The sequence below is a fragment of the Sus scrofa genome, chromosome 6 (assembly GCF_054392235.1).
Source record: "Sus scrofa isolate SSC_HxYL_T2T_F1_AM1 chromosome 6, Sscrofa_HxYL_maternal_Yorkshire_Landrace_v2.0, whole genome shotgun sequence".
NCBI lineage: Eukaryota > Metazoa > Chordata > Mammalia > Artiodactyla > Suidae > Sus > Sus scrofa.
Window position 1 is genome coordinate 51,161,649 of NC_139388.1, and position 17,031 is coordinate 51,178,679.

At 51.7% G+C, this 17,031-nt stretch overlaps 2 protein-coding genes across 2 annotated transcripts in view; one reads left to right on the plus strand and one right to left on the minus strand.

Moving 5' to 3' along the window:
* Positions 1-17,031, plus strand: part of NFKBIB (NFKB inhibitor beta) — a 1,076,695-nt gene that overhangs the window by 524,544 nt on the left and 535,120 nt on the right. The window lies entirely within an intron of this gene.
* On the minus strand, positions 9,744-14,508 carry PPP1R14A (protein phosphatase 1 regulatory inhibitor subunit 14A). Its single transcript, NM_214337.1, is given in 4 exon segments — positions 9,744-9,994; positions 11,124-11,156; positions 12,075-12,155; positions 14,285-14,508. Coding segments are annotated over 4 exon segments (444 nt in total). The 5' UTR covers positions 14,486-14,508; the 3' UTR covers positions 9,744-9,865.

Consider the following 17,031-nt stretch of genomic DNA (forward strand, 5'->3'; position numbering starts at 1 on the left):
AACCTCCATGTGCGGCAGGTGTGGCCCTAAAAAGCAAAACAAAACAAAACAAAGAATACACCCTCACAGGGAACTCCCCCTTGAAAATAAATACAGCAGTTAGCAGTAGGTTCACATTTACATGCCCAGTGTGTACACGCTGAAGAATGGGCCACATTCTTTTTCGCTTGTCTTTTTAGGGCCACACCCATGGCATATGGAGGTTCCCAGACTAGGGGTCCAATCAGAGCTGTACAGGATCCAAGCTGCATCTGCGACCTACACACATCACAGCTCACAGCAACGCCGGAGCCTAAACCCATTGAGTGAGGCCAGGGATCGAACCGTCTCCTTATGGATGCTAATCAGGCTCCTTACCTGCTGAGCCACAACGGGAACTCCAAGAATGTGCCACATTTTGAAGAAAGCAGCTGGAATGAGAAAGCAGATTGAATTGGGTGATTGTGATAGTCACATGGGCCTGCTGGAAGCTTGCTTCAACCACCATGGCAACAAAACCATCATAAAAGGCTGAGGTGGGAAGTTCCTGTGTGGGGCAGTGGGTTAAGGATCCGGCATTCTCGATGCTGGGGCTCGGGTTCTATCCCTGGTCGGGGAGTTTCTGCATGCCTCTGGTATGTCCAAAAAGAAAGAAAGAAAGAAAAAACAAACAAAAATCCCTGTGCTCCTGGGGCTGGTATACTGAGGAGAATTTTGCCTGAAAAACTGAGTTTCCCTCTTGGTGGATGTTGAGCCGAAAGACACAACTAAGCCAAAGACTTATTACTTGCAGCAAAAAAGAACATCCGGAACTTTCCCAAAGCAGTGTCTCCCCGAACGACAAAATTGGGCAAGTTTTAAGCTAATGGTACATGCATATTCATGAAGGGGCTTGAGTCCAAGATTTAGCTGATCGAATTCAAGAGGTTCAGCAAAGGTCAACACCACAGCCCTTAGGTTCCAGCTGATCTGGTGGGTGGGCACTTCAGGCTAATCTTCCACTGGAGCAGAAGTGGGAGTCTGCACAGCTGACACATTATCTTTGCTCTGGTTACTTCTCTTGTCTGATAAGAGTCCTTTGTTTCTGCCTTCTTTTGTTCCCTCCAGATCCTTAATTACTGAGACCTGCTCAAGGGCAGGTGTTTATGGCCAGGCTTAAATCACAAAATGGCTTAGGCCAAAATGGCTTCTCTTCTGTCAAGGGAAGTTCCTCCCATGGCTCAGTGGTAACAAACACGACCGGTATCCATGAGAATTCAGGTTCGATCCCTGGTCTTCCTCAGTGGGTCAGGGATCCAGCTTGGATCCCAAGTTGGTGTGGCTTTGGTGAAAGCCAGCAGCTGTAGCTCCCATTCAGTCCCTAGCCTGGGAACTTCCATATGCCGAGGGTATGGCCCTAAAAAGAAAAAAAAAAGAGAGAAAGCCACTCTTGGTTTTCTTTTTTGGGAGCCCCTACCCTATCTGCTTATAAGAGGAGACAGACAAGAAACCTATGTTTAAACTAAGTTCTAGGGAGACTTCTGGTTGTTCTTCTTCTCTGGCTCCTTCTGTGTTAGGGCCACCCCTGTAGCATAACAAGTTCCCGGGATAGGGGTTGAATCGGAGACGAAGCTGCCAGGCCTCCACCACAGCCACAGCAACGCGGGATCTGAGTTGTGTCTGTGACCTACCCCACAGCTCGTGACAACGATGGATCCTTAACCCACTGAGCGAGGCCAGGGATCGAACCCATGTCCTCATGGATACTAGAAGGGCTCTTAACCCACTGAGCCACAATGGGAACTCCGTAGGGAAATTTCTGCTTCTGACCAAAATGGATTAATAAGAGCTGAATTTGGAGTTCCTGTTGTGGCTCAGTGGTTAACGAATCCGACTAGGAACCATGAGGTTGCGGGTTCGATCCCTGGCCTTGCTCAGTGGGTTAAGGATCTGGCGTTGCCATGAGCTGTGGTGTAGGTTGCAGACGTGGCTCGGATCCTGCCTTGCTGTGTCTCTGGCGTAGGCCGGAAGCTACAGCTACGATTAGACCCCTGACCTGGGAACCTCCATATGCCGTGGGAGCGGCCCAAAGAAATAGCAAAAAGACAAAAAAAAAAAAAAAAAAAAAAAAGAGCTGAATTTGCCTTACTGCCTGATACAAGCAAAATAATAAAAACAGACAAGTACATAAAACAGCAGTTTGGGGGATGTGGTATGTCAGGCACAAAGGGCAGTGATCCCTGAGAGATGGAGGGCAAACGAGGGGAGCCTTGTGGTTGCCCAGGTGCTGTGTGGAAAGCATTTCCAGGCTATGGTGCTGGGAGGGGAACCCAGGTGGAGCCAGAATACGCCACCCAAAACATGCCACTCTGCACAGGATCATTCTGAGCTGAAGGCAGTTTTGAGGAAGGAAATGATAGAGATGGAGGAGGCACAGGTAGTTGTAGGAGTCCCGATAAAGGACCATAGTTAGCGGGAGACCTAGGGGACACTGGGAGATCACCGTAAGTAACTGCTCAAGAAAGCTACGAGCACAAGGCTAGCTTGCTTTACTAGTGGAGGCATGAAATTTGCCCCAGGTCCTTGGGTAGGGGAAGGGATGAGGGCTGCACTCAGATTCTGACCAAGGACAAGAGTTTGAGAACCACCCTTCTGCTGATTTGAATACACGCCTTACCAGATACTAAGGCGGAGCTACTACCCCCAGAAAGGAAGAGGCAGGCTTTTCCAACCCCCAGGCCCCTTGGATGATAAAACTGTGGCCCACCTGGGTCCTTGGGCAGAGCTTCATTGCCTGCCTGTGATGCTTGTGAGCATCTCTCACAAGCGTCCCATCCTAATAAATCTGTTTCTTAGCTATCACTTTGTCTCTCGAATTCCTTCTGCACGGAGGTATAAGGAACCTTAACCTCAGACATCAGGTGAGCGCTAATTTAAAACATGGGTTCAAGTCCCAATCTGGGTTTTGGCCGAGTTCAAGTCTTGGCATGTAGGTTTGAGTCCCAGGCTGGGTTTGGGGCCGGGTTTGAGTCTCAGCACATGGGTTCAGGTCCCAGTCTGTGTTCTGGCTGGGTTCAGGCTGTTAATGCTGTCAGTTTCAGTGATACAAGAAAAGCCAGATTCCCAACCTACTAAAGGAGGCCAGGGATTGAACCTGCATCCTCATGGAGAGTAGTGGGGTTAGTTACTGCTGCATCACAACGGGAACTCCTTTTATGTATTTCTTCTGTCAGGACTTCTTTTCTTTTCTTTTCTTTTCTTTCTTTCTTTCTTTCTTTCTTTCTTTCTTCCTTCCTTCCTTCCTTCCTTCCTTCCTTCCTTTCTTTCTTTCTTTCTTTCTTTCTTTCTTTCTTTCTTTCTTTCTTTCTTTCTTTCTTTCTTTCTTTCTCTTTTTTTATGATCGCACTTGCAGCCTATGGAAGTTCCTTGGCTAGGGGTGAATAGGAGCTGCAGCTGAGTCCTATGCCATAGCCACAGCAACACTAGATCTGAGCCACAACTGCCACCTACATCAGAGCTTTCAGCAACTCAGGAGCCTTAACCCACTGAGTGAGGCCAGGGATTGAACCCACATCCTCCCAGATACTATGTCTGGTTCTTAACCTGCTGAGCCACAAGGGGAACTCCAGGATTGCTTTCTTTCTACATTGATTTGCAGGTGTTCCTTGTGGCTTCTGAATTTTAATCATTCATAAGTTTTGTGTTTTGGGGTTTTTTTTCTTTACCACATAGTACAGCAGCTTGATGTGAGATCTTCGTTCCCAGACCAGGGATTGAACCCATGGAGCAGTAGTGAAAGCACCGAGTCCTAACCACTAGACCCCTAGGGAACTCCCACTCATCAGTTTTATTTTTTTACTTTGTTTTCGGCCACATCCTCAGCATGTGGAAGTTCCTGGGACAGTGATCAAACCTGAGCCACTGTAGTAACCAGAGCGACTGAAGTGACAATGTCAGATCCTTAACCCACTGAGCCACAAGGGAACTCCCACTCTTCAGTTTTAAATGTTGCAAATATCTTCTCTTATTCTATTCATTACAAATTAACATTGGAAGGAGTTCCTGTGTGGCTCAGCAGAAACGAATCTGACTAGTATCCATGCAGACAAAGTTTCAATCCCTGGCCTTGCTCAGTGGGTTAAGGATCCAGCATTGCCATGAGCTGTGGTGCAGGTTGAAGATGCAGCTTGGATCTGGTGTGGCTGTGGCTGTGGCTGCCGGCTACAGCTCCCATTCGACCCCTAGCCTGGGAACTCCCATATGCCCCAGGTGCGGCCCTAAAAAGGCAAAAAAAAAAATTAAGGTGGAGTTCTTTTGTGGCTCAGTGGGTTAGGGATTGATCTGGCATTGTCACTGCAGCTTGGCGTCATTGCTGTGGCGTGGGTTAGATCCCTAACCAGGGAACTTCCACATGTCATGGTGTGTCCAAAAAGAAAGAAACAAAAACAAAAAATTAACGTTGACTATGATGTCTTTCATTAAAAAGACTCAATGTTGATATAGGTAAAGTCATCAGTTTTTTGCGTTATGGTTTATACTTTTGAGGTTTCAGTGGGTTAAGGATCCAGCACTGCGTTGATCTGTGGTATAGTCGCAGACTCGGCTCGGATCTGGCATTGCTGTGGTTGTGATGTAGGCCAGCAGCTACAGCTCCGATTCGACCCCTAGCCTGGGAACCTCCATATGTCTCGGGTGCGGCCCTAAAATGATGAAAAAAAAAATAAAGACAAGGGGAATTAGACACCCCTTTTTTTTTCTTTTGGCCACACCCATAGCATGTGGAAGTTCCCAGGCTAGGAATCGAACCCACATCACAATCACAGCAGCAACCCACGACGTTGCAGTGACAATGGCAGATCCTTAACCTGCTATGCCACAAGGGAACTCCTCCATAGTTTTTTTACATTTAGGTCTCTATTTCATTTGGGGGTCTACATTTGTATGTGGTGCGAGGTATCTCCATATAGGGAGCCAATTTTCCCAATGCCACAATCAATAATCCATCCTTTCCCCATGGAATGGCAGTGCCACCTCTATTGTTTTGTTAAGTCCCTGTACATACCTGGGTCTGCTTGTGAGTCTGTTTTCTTTTGCTGTATTCATCTGTTCTTGCACCAATACCACAGTTTTTATTTCTATGGCTTTGCAGGCTCACTTAATATTTGGTAGAGCAAGCCCTTCTCTCTCTCCTGTTTAATGTTGACTCAATTATTTGTACATCTTTATTCCTCACTACAAATTCTGGAATAGATTTTATCAAGTATCTCAAAAAAAAAAAAAAAAAACCCCATCCAGAATTCTGACTGAGATTGCTTTGAATATAATGGCTAATTTGGAGAGAACTGACATGTAGAGAATATTAAAATTTTTTTTTTTTTGTCTTTTTGCCTTTTTTAGGGCCGCTCCTGCGGCATATGGATGTTCCCAGGCTAGGGGTCTAATTGGAGCTGTAGCCACCAGCCTACACCACAGCCACAGCAACTCAGGATCCGAGCCGCGTCTGCGACCTACACCCCAGCTCACGGCAACGCCAGATCCTTAACCCACTGAGCAAGGGCAGGGATTGAACCCGCAACCTCATGGTTCCTAGTCGGATTCGTTAACCGCTGCACCATGACGGGAACTCCAAGATTTTTTTTTTTTAGGGCTGCAGGTGTGGCATATGGAAGTTCCCAGGTTAGGGGTCGAATCAGAGCTGTAGCTACTGGCCGACACCACAGCCACAGCCACACCAGATCCGAGCCGCATCTGCCACCTACACCACAGCTCATGGCAATGCCGGATCCTTAACTCACTGAACAAGGCCAGGGATTTTGAACCCACATCCTAATGGATACTATTTGGGGTTTTTTTCTGCTGAGCCACAACAGGAACTCCAATATTAAGATATCTTATCCAAAGGCATGGATGGTCTCGTTTTTTTCACATTATCTTCATGTCCTTTATTGGCATATAAATGTTTTTCCATCAAGGTCTTATGTACCTTTGGTTAAGTTAGATAAACTATAGCTTTTGTAGCTGTTGAGAACCACACGTGTTTTAAATTATGTTTTAATTGGTTATTGCAGTGTTCGTGAAATGATATTGATTCTTTTAGGCTGATCTTATATCAACCATGATGCACTGTTCGTGAAGAGCCTTCCTGCCCTCTTTATTATGAAGGTGAGAAGTATTTCTAAAGGGTTTAGCCAATTGTATCATCCATGCAAGCCCATTTCTAACATCTGCCATTCTAATCAGCAGAGCCTCTGGTGTTGATTGCTGATGGGCAAGTGCTTTGTAGTAGCTACCTCTGGGGTCCGCTCTTAATGAAGTGCCAGTTGACCACATCTGGAGAAAATGACCTTTGGGGTGTAATTTACAACCAACTCATAAAGCCACAAGAGGGCGCTCTGGCCTCAGTTCTAGTCGAGGAGAGTTAATGTGCCGGGAGAATGTGGCCACCAGGAGGCACTGTTATTGGGGAAACACCTACTGTGTGCCAGGCTTTGCTCCAGGCATTAGGAACAAGCCATGCCTTAGGAGCTAACATTCTGAAGGTGAGGGAGGGTAGACAGACAATAAAATACACCAATACATAATTTCAGGGTGTAATCAATTCCATGGATCAAATTATTATTTATTTTCTTCTTTCTTGGTTGTCACTCAGCATGTGGAGTTCCCCGACCAGGGATCGCATCGAGCCCCGGTCACAACCTAAGAGCAGCTGTGGCAATATCGGATGCTTAACCCACTGTGCCAGCTGGGGATTGAACCCATGTCCCAGCGCTCCAAAGAGGCCACAGATCCCATTGTGTCACAGCGGGAACTCTGAGAAAATTATTTAGTAACCAGCTCAAGGACATCTGCCTGGAATTACGTTTAAACAATGATGGACTCAGGGCGAGTGCTCCAGGCAGAGAAATGTCTGAGGGTCCTGGAGGGGAAGAGCCTCGGGGGAGCGGGGATGGGGAAGGGGGAGTGCAGGTGAAGGAGAGGAGAGGGATGAAGGCACAGCAATGACAGGTGACAGGGGCAGAGTGTGTACCAGACTTTGGTTTCTCTTCAGAAGTCAAAGGAAGCCCAAGGTGGCTGGAGACTCAGGCGAGTACGAAAAAGCGTTATTTGGCTGTTAAGTGGGAAACAAGTCCATAGACTGTGAGAGGCAGGGTGGGGAGGTGAGTATGGCAGCAATGCCAGAGTGGTGGATCAGGACACTGTGTCCTTTGCGGCTTTTTTTTTTTCTCCCCCTAGGGATCAGATCCGAACTGCAGTTGTGACTTTGCAGCAAGGCCAGATGCTCTAGCCCACTGGGCCAAGCCGGTGATTGAACCTGTGTCTTGGCGCTACAGAGATTCTGCCTACCCTGTTGCACCACAGCGGGAACTCCTCTCTTGTAAGGCTTTTCCTTAACAAAGGGCCTGTGCTTCAGTATTCCCAAGGAACATCTTGCTGGCCAGGGATGGTGGCTGTGGGGAGCCTGTGGTCCAGCCCCTCTATACTAGGATAAGGGATAAGGTGGATGACCATGCGTACTCTGTGCTTGGCACTAGTCTCTCATGCGTGCATCTAAACATCACAACCACTCTGGGAGGCAGGTACTAGTTTAATCATCTTCATTTCACAGATGTGGAAACTGGGGCACAGAGAGGTTAAAGTGACTTGCTCAAAACCACACAGCTAGGAAGGAGGACCGATGGCATTTGAATCCAGACACTAACCCCAGAGTCCATGCTCTTACCACTGCTTCCCAATCCTTGAGTAGTAGCCTTGTTCTCTCGTTGCCTTGCTCTTTAGACAGGATAATTCAGAGAGCCATGCAGTCACTAACACCTTAGTATGAATTAGTCCACCTCTTCCTGCCACGAAAGAAGAGCTGTCATTGCTATGGTTTATAGGGGCGCTGTAGAGTAGAAGTTGTTGGATTCTGGAGTCATAATGCCTGGAGTTGAAGCCCAGTGCCACTTCCCAGCTGGGTGACTTTAGGCAAATGACATCACTGATCTGATCCTCGGTTTCCTCATCTGTGAAGTCCCCATTTTCCAGATGAGGAAACTGAGAGACCCAACACATGGCATACCCAAGGCTTTGCTTGGATGCCAGGAGGAGGAATTCCTCCATTACGCTCTCTATACTGTTGTGTGGAGGGGAGGGGACACTGGAAGCCTGAGGTCTGTCTGCAAGGTCACCAGAAGGGCTGGACAGACCGGGTGCTTCTGGATGCTCCTCTTTTTCAAGGTTGACGTCTCTTCCTGCCAGGCCAGCGCTCAGGCCCCTGGGATGGATGACTGATCCTAGCAGGGCTGCTGGGTGGCACTGGATGGGCATGGAGGGTGGGACCCATTTTAGTCAGTAGAGGTGAGATGGGAGATGTGCTTTGCTCTGTGAGGAAGGTTCCCCAGCTCCGGCCACGGCCCCACCCCATCTCCTCTTGTACGCAGCCAGGACCAATGATACAACCAGACTTAGTGTTTTAAAGTAATGACATGCTTCCAGTTTTTGGTAAATAGCCACTACCCACTTCTGATACCCTAGCCCTTCCCCTAAGACCTTTCAGCACCCCCAGCACAAGGATGCCACAGCCCAGGGACCTTCCCTGATCCAGGTCTGGGGAACCTGTCTGTCCTCATTGGTAGTTAGGCTAATAGGAATCTTCCCTGGCTCAGCCCCACTGTCAATCCCTCTACCCACCAGTGTGGAGTCCTCAGATATGGGAAATACCCATTTCACACAAACTCCTATGCATCCTTCAAAGCCCTGCCTAAATGTCATCACTTGTTTTCCCCTAGCACCCACAGCATGTGGAAGTTCCCAGGCCAGGGATCAAATCCTCACCACAGCAGTGATCCAAGCTGCTGCAGTGACAATGCCAGATCCTTAACCTGCTGCACCACAAGAGAACTCTCTCAATGTCACTTTCTTCTTCTTCTTCTTTTTTTTTTTTTTTTTTTTTTTGTCTTTTTGCCTTTTCTAGGGCTGCTTCCCATGGCATATGGAGGTTCCCAGGTTAGGGGTCGAATCAGAGCTACAACCGCCACCTACACCAGAGACACAGCAACGTGGAATCTGAGCCGTGTCTGCGACCTACACCACAGCTCATGGCAACACCGGATCCTTAACCCACTGAGAGAGGCCAGGGATCGAACCCGCAACCTCATGGTTCCTAGTCGGATTCATTAACCACTGCGCCACAACGGGAACTCCAGCAATGTCACTTTCTTTAGGAAGCACTCCTAGATTTCTTCACCACCCCCAGAGTGAGCGGCTCCTCCCATTCCCTGGGCTCCCGAGTATCTTGGACCATTCGGCACACTTTGCTCTAATCCCTGCCCGCAGGTCCTTCTTCCCCACCAGCGCGTGAGCATCTTGATGCCAAGGACCATTTGTGGCTGATCTTCGTGGCCTCATTATCTGCCGATGGCCATGCTAAGCATTCAATACGCACCCAATGACATCTACAGGGAGGATGAATGGTTTGTTCCCAGGGCACCATGATGACATCAGGCGTCTCCTCTGGCCCAGGGACCACAGGCAGTCGCCCCCAAGAAGCCCCCGGTGCCACCCCCACACTGAGGCCCTGCTGGCTGGGACTGGGCCACGGCTGGGGGAGGCGAGGACAGGATGTGAGTCCCAGGGGTGCGAGGTCAGCAGGGCCTGTTCTCATGCTCCCAGGCTGAGGAGCGATCCTCCATCTGTCGGGGCCAGCTGCGGGCCAGCTGTGGGTGCTGGGACAGGAGGAGGAGCAGCGGGAGCAGGGGGAGGTGGGGGGGGGCACAGGGAAGCCCACAGTGACCAGGGAGAGGAAAAACAGGCACGCAGTGTTATTGTTACAGAACCATTAAATACAACGTATAAACAAGCCGGGCCGTGTTGAGGGCCGGGGGGAAGCAGGGGCGGCGGAGGGGGGTCACAGAGGCCGGGGCATGCGTCAGGGCGGCGCGGTCCGGGCGCGGTCCTGGCGGGGACTCAGGCTGCCGTCGCCGGAGGGGCTGGGCTGGCGGAGGCCCGGCTGCTTGTGGAGGCCTCGCAGCTTCACCAGTAGCTCCTGGACAAAGTTCTGAGGACAGAGCGGGGGTGCTGAGAACACGGGGAGCGGTGCGGGGATGCCCCCCAGCCCAGCCCTTCCGACCTAAGCCCATCTTTTTCCTGCTTCCTGGTCAGTGAGAGGGGGAGGGGGAGTTAAGGGGGAGGAGAGGCTACTGATGGAGAGGAGCACGACGGGGGAGAGAAGGAGAGGAGATGGGAGACAGCAGCAGAGACCGGGAGACATCCATCCAGGAGCTCCCGTCGCCGTGGCGCAGAGCAAACGAATCCGACTAGGAACCATGAGATTGCAGGTTCGATCCCTGGCCTCGCTCAGTGGGTTAAGGATCCGGCGTTGCTGTGAGCTGTGGTGTAGGTCACAGATTCGGCTCTGATCTGGCGTGGCTGTGGCTGTGGTGTAGGCTGGCAGCTGTAACTCTGATTAGACCCCTGGCCTGGGAACCCCCATATGCCACGGGTGCAGCCCTGAAAAGCAAAAAAAAAAAAAAGAGAGAGAGAGACATGGATGCAAAGACAGAGAAACGTGAGGGGGGAGAGAAAGACACAGACGGAGACTTGGAGCTGAGACTGAAAGAAACAGATGCAGAGATAGAGACAGAGGGAAAGACGAAGGGACAAAGAACCAGAGCCAGAGAGCCACTGAGATATTTCTCAGGCCAAGAGATCACCAGGAGGGTCCCCAGGGACGGAGGCCTGAGCCGGTGACGTTTGTCCCCCACGCAGCCCAGAGCTGGTGAGAGAAACATGAATATTTTTCCCTTTTAAAGCAGGGAAGGAAGTGGGAGGGGTTGGGCCACTCAGCTTCAGGGCCTGGAAGGATGGGGGGCCCCCCCAGAGGTGGGGAAGGGAGCCCCAGGGCGGTAGAGGTAGCAACAGGGGAGAGGGGACGGCAGACAGAGCCCTGCAGAGGCAGAAATGGGAGACAGATGGGGGGGTCTCAGCGGAGAGGAGATAATGGAGCCCAGTGGCAGATGGGGGAGAGGGGACAGGAATGAGGAAGACAAAAGACACCGCTGGAGGGGAGGACAGGGCTGTGACAGGCAGGGCTCCCAGACGTCCCTCTGCCTGCCGTGGGCCAGCTTCTTCCCTCCTCCCCAGAGACCTCTCCCCCTCCCCCCATCAGGGGGCAGAATGGGGCTCACCTCTGTGGGGTTCGTGCATGACTTTAGGAGTCCCTAAACATGCCCCGCAAAAAAAAAAAAAAAAAAAAAAAAAGGGAAAGAAAAATAGTAAATAACAATTTATGGCTCTCCCAGTCCCTCCAGCCCCTCCCTTTCCCCAACAAAGCCCCAAGGCAACAAGACAAACAAAAGTCAGACTCCAGGTGGACTTTCCTGTGGCTTCAAGGGAGGAACAAGGCCTGAGCATTGTATAGAGCAACTGGGAACAAGGTTGATTCGAGAAACTCAGCACCAGGGCCAGTGCTAGATCCAGAGAGGCCCAGAAGATCACACAGGATTTCCCGCCTCTAGGAGAACAGAGGCCAGAAGAGCAAGGACACTGCGTGCAGACCACGGCCTGGCTGACTCTCAGCTGTGCTCCTTCTTTTGTCTTGTTTGTTTGTTTTTTCTGCTTTTTAGGGCTGCACCCACAGCATATGGAAATTCCCAGGCTAGGGGTTGAATCAGAGCTGCAGCTGCCGGCCTACACCACAGCCACAGCAACGCAGGATCTGAGCCGCGTCTGCGACCTACACCACAGTTCAGGGCAACGCCAGATCCTTAACCCACTGAACAAGGCCAGGGATGGAATTCATGTCCTCGTGGATATTAGTCAGGTTCTTAATCTACTGAGCTACAAGGGGAACTCCCAGCTGTGCTCCTCCTGACCTGTGTGACCCTGGGCAAGTGATTGGAGCTCTCTGGGCCTTATTTTCCCCATGTGGAAAATCAGTAAGATGGATGATAATGAAACCAAGATAATAAAGCCTTCGGAGGGTTTTGTGAGGATTAAATGAGTTACTAAGTGTAAAGCAATGGAAACAGCGCCTGGCACTTAGGAAATGCTTGATAAACACATTAAAATAAAATCATATTGATATGATTTTCAGGGAGGGCAGGGTAGGGGCTGGGGTGGTTTTCCCTTTCACGTACCTGAATTTTCCGGCTTCTCTCCTCTTCACTCTCTAATTCCAGCAGTTCATCGATGTTGACTTCATCGGGCATGTCTGCCTCCTGAGGCGGGGAGGGACGGGCTGTCAGGCGGCCTTGCCCCTCCTTCCCCGCCTTTGTCCAGGGCTCCGGAGGAGCCCCGGCGGCCCCAGGGCCCAGCTGGCGGGTTCCGGAGCAATAATGTGACAGTCAGGGACAGCACCGCCAAGGCGGGACATCTGGGTGTTGGGGGGAGGGGTGACAGATGGGTTGACAGAGGCCCCAGGAGCCTGTACCAGCTCAGATGCTGGCCCCGGGGCCCGGGAGTCTCGGGGCTGGCATGGGTCTCTCCCCTTGGCCGCAGTTCCCATAGTGGGAAGCAGGCCTAGGTTGAGTCTTGGAATGTCAGATTCTGGGATTCAGGAGAGGGGCTGGCTCTGCCCTTTCAAGGAAAAGTTTAAGCACTAGGTGCAGGGGAGGGAGGCTGGCAGGATGGAGCCTGCTGGGGGTGGGCCCTGGCCCCAGGGGACAGAGAGGGCTTGGGCCAGCCTCCTCCTCCCCTTGGGGCCAAAGAGGCCCCCCAAGGTGGGTGGGTAGAATAAGCCACCAGCCCACCTTTGAGCAGACAACTGGGGGGCTTGTACAGCCTCTTGGGGCAAAGGGCCAAATGCAGGCTGGCTCAGTACCCCTGTCGGGGACAGAACCCAGCTGTCTGAGCACGAGGTCCCGAGGCTACAGATTTTTTCCTTCCCCACCAAAGTCCTGCAGATTCCACTGCAGGCTCCAGGCCTTGGGTGGTCTGGGAGCTGCGTGTGGAGATGAGGGCTCAGCAAAAGACTGGAGTGTCGGTGTGTTACCCGTCCGTGTGAGTCACAGCCTGATGCCCAGGCCACAGGGCCAGTGGGAGGGTGTAGCAATGTATGACATCCCGTGCAGCTTGTACAGGGGCCCACGGTCCTCCTATGGTAGGCGGCGTGTGACTCTAGCTTAGCATGTTTGTCTCATCATCATGTGTCGCTGTGGGATATGTTGATCAGTAAGTGACCACAACTTGTGTCCTTGAGTGTCCGGCTGGCTCTAGCGCCGTCTGAGGGTGAGCTCATAGGATCCCACCGACCACTAGCAACTGTCCGCCTGCGTGAGCTCATGTGTCTGAGAACAGGGGCCCTCGGGTCACTGCGAGGGGCCACGGCTTCTCCCACCTTTGTGCTGGGCTGAGGAGGCTCTGTCATCTCACATGTCTGTGTCCGCTTCCTCTGACTCTCATGGGTGGTACAAAGTGTGACTTCAAGCGGAGACAAGTGAAATGTGTCTGTCTGGACCCCCTGAGACAGCACAGGAGGCTGCAGCTTATGCCCTATGTGTCCACAGGCAATTGCAGCTTCTGCCATTGTGCGTCCACAGGTGCCCATAGCCTACGCGGTTTTCTGTCTGGGTGTAGCTATAATTCCTGTTATTTGATGTCTGCGTGTGGCTGCAGCATCTGTCATTGCCTTTGCATGTTTTTTGCTTTTAGGAGATAATGGATGGTCGTTACTTGAATCACTGAGTGTCGGGGTAGCTGTTGTAGCTTGCACTGCTTGCAAGGCTCTACAGATTGCGCTGTGTGTGTCTATGAACAGCTGTAAGTGGAGTCCTTTTGTGTGGGCGTAGTCGTGTTGTATCTGTATAGGGCACTGTGGCCTGTGCTGTTGTGACCAGGAGAGCCTGTGGCTGTAGCATGGGTTGATCTGTCCCACAGCCGGTGTCCCTGACAGTCTGTGCATGGCTGTTGCTTCTGTCACTGGGTCTGTGAGTGGCCATAGCTTGTCACTGTGCAGGTCTGTGAATGCTGATGTTTCCTTGGCTGTGCGGTTCCCTGCGGTTGTATCTCCGGTCACCATGTCTATGTTTGGCTTTAAGACATCCTCCTCCCCCCACCTTTTCTTCCAGATATGGCCACTCTGGCTCCCCAAGTTGGCCTCCTAACCTCCCATATGCTAAAGCCCTGGTCCTCCCCTGTGTTTTTACCCAAGTGTGAGCACAAGCAGAGTGCCAGGGAGGGTGGACGGCGGGGGCCCATGTGTCGCGGGGCCAGCGTTCTCCCCTGGCAAGGAGGCTGCGCATGCACCAGCGAGCTCAAGCAATGAGAGACCCCCAAGGCGCAGGGGGGCAGGGCCCGGGCTCCGTCGGTCTAGGACGCCCCCTGCGCCCCCCACCCCTCCCCGCCTCACCCTGCCACGGTACAGCTCCTCCAAGCGCCCGTCGATCCACTTCTCCACGTCCAGCCGCCGCTGCAGCTCCCGCCGATCGTACTTGACGGTGACACGCGCGTGTCGCTTCTGCAGCCCCCCGGGGCTGCCCCCCGGCCCCCGGGCCCGCGACGGAGACTGCAGCTTGCTCAGCACCCGCTTGCCCAGCCGCTGAGCTGCCATCGCGGTCCTGGCCCCGGCCCCGGCGCCGCGCTGTGCGCTTTCGCCTCTCACCCAGGGGGCCTCTTACGGGCCGGGGCGGGGCTGGCCGGGGGCGGGGGCTCGGGCTCGCCGGGGGGCCGGCCACGCCCCGGCCGCCCGGGCCTCAGTTTCCCCGCCTGCTGCGCGAGGACCGGCCGCCGCGTGGGCGTGAAGCCCGCGGCTGGGCCTGGCTCAGGTAGGGGCCGGGGCCGAGAGCCCCAGGCCGGGGCCGGGCGGCTGGGGCTCCCGGGGCCTGGATCCCGGGGGGCGGGTCCCGGGACGGTTCTCCGGGACCTGGCCTGTTTGCTCCCTCTGGCGGTTGCAAGGGACATGACAGGAGCCCCCTGTGAACAAACCCTTCCACAGGGAAGGTCAAACCACAGTCTTCGAAGCACATCCTTTCTTTCATTTACCCACAATCCAAGCGTCCATTCGTTCACATGCACTCACTGTATTCAAGAAATACTCAGTTGACATCATGACATTGGGGTGTTAGTCCCTCTCTCTTTTTCTCCTTCATATTAGACGCCTCACACCAGATAGCATCCAGTGGTCCTCTCTCCCTCTGGCCACCACCAGGCTCCCCGGCCCCCACTCTCCTAGGCACTGGGGACAGAGCAGGGAACAAAACACACAAGCCCAGTCCTCACAGGGGTGACGCTCTTGTGGTGGAGGCGGGCGGCAACGTAATAAGTAAGTACAGTGCATTGTACATTTATTAGAATATAAGTTGTATGGAGAACCATGGAGAATAAAATGAGAAATGGAGTGAGGGTGAGGGTGGGGTTTTAGGGAGGGGAGAGGGTGACCAGAGAAGTCCCTTACCTCACAAGTCTTCCCACTTCTGATGGAAAGCAGCAAGAATAGCACTGCAAAACTTAAATAAAACTTAAATTTGGCCATGTCCTTTCGCTGCTGAAGACGATTTATAATGAGGCAGTGGCTTCCTACATGACACATAAAGCACAAACGATAAAAGAAAAAAAAGATAAGTTGGATACCATCAAAATTTAAAAATTTGTGTTTCAAAGGATATCAAGAAATTGAAAAGGAGTTCCCACCATGACACAGTTGGTTAAGAATCTGACTGCAGGAGTTCCCCTTGTGGCTCAGTGGTAACGAACCTGACTAGTATCCATGAGGACCTGGGTTTGACCCCTGCCCTGCTCAGTGGGTTAAGGATCTGGCGTGGCTGTGCGCTGTGGTGCAGGCCACAGATGCAGCTCTGACCTGTCGTTGCTGTGGCATAGGCTGCAGCTGCAGTTCTAATGTGATCCCTAGGCTCCGAATAGCCCTATGCCGCGGCTGCAGCCCTAAAAAAAAAACACAACTGCAGTGGTTTGGATGCTGCAGAAGTGTGGGTTTGATCGCCTGCCGGTGCAGTGGGTTAAAGGATCCAGTATTGCTGTAGGTCACAGCTGCTTCTCTGGCCTGGGCACTTCCACATGCCACAGACATGGCCAAAAAAAAAAAAAAAAAAAGAGTAAGAGATTTCTTTTGAGGTCAATGAAATTTTCTAAAATCAATTGTGATGGTAGTTGCATAACTCTATGAATATACCAAAAACTACTGAAGTGTACTTTTTTTTTTTTTTTTTTTTTTTTTTGTCTTTTCTAGGGCCGCTCCTGCGGCATATGGAGGTTCCCAGGCTAGGGGTCTAATCAGAGCTGTAGCTGCCAGCCTATGCCAGAGCCATAGCAACTCAGGATCCAAGCCGTGTCTGCTACCTATACCACAGCTCACGGCAACGCCGGATCCTTAACCCACTGAGCAAGGCCAGGGATCGAGCCTCAACCTCATGGTTTCTAGTCAGATTCGTTAACCACTGTGCCACAACGGGAACTCCTTGAATTGTAGGTTTTAAAGGCGTGAAATGTATGGCCTGTGAGTTATGTCTCAATAAACCTGTCATATTAACAGAAAAAAACTTCTCCATGGATCCCCATTGTTCAGTGGGGGGGCAATCAAAGTCTGCCAGACACAGTCCCATCCACACACTTTTGCACTAGCTGTTCCTCTGTCAGGAAAGCTCTTCCCACAATGATGTCACCAGGGCTCACTGCTGCACCCCCTCAAATGTCACCTGTGCAGTGAGGTCTTCTCTGATCACACTATGTCATATTGCAATTCCCATGCCCCTTACCTGGCTCTGTGTTTTATTCATAATACTCACTGCCTTTAAAAAAAAAAAAATTCTTAAGGTTACCTCTGTGGCCTATGGAAATTCCCAGGCTAGGGGTTGAATCAGACCTGCTGCCAGGGGTCCAACCCATGTTCTCGTGGATACTAATCGTGTTTGATGCTGCTGAGCCATGACGGGAACTCTGACACTTACCCTTTTTGAGTTTGAGGCTTCTCAGCTGTAAATGGAGATTTTCTTTTCTTTTTAGGGCCGCAAGAATCGAGGCACATTCAAGTTCCCAGGCTAAGGGTCAAATTGGAGCTGCAGCTGCTGGCCTGCACCACAGCCACAGCAATGCCAGATCCAAGCTGCATATACAACCTATGCCACAACTTGCGGGAATGTC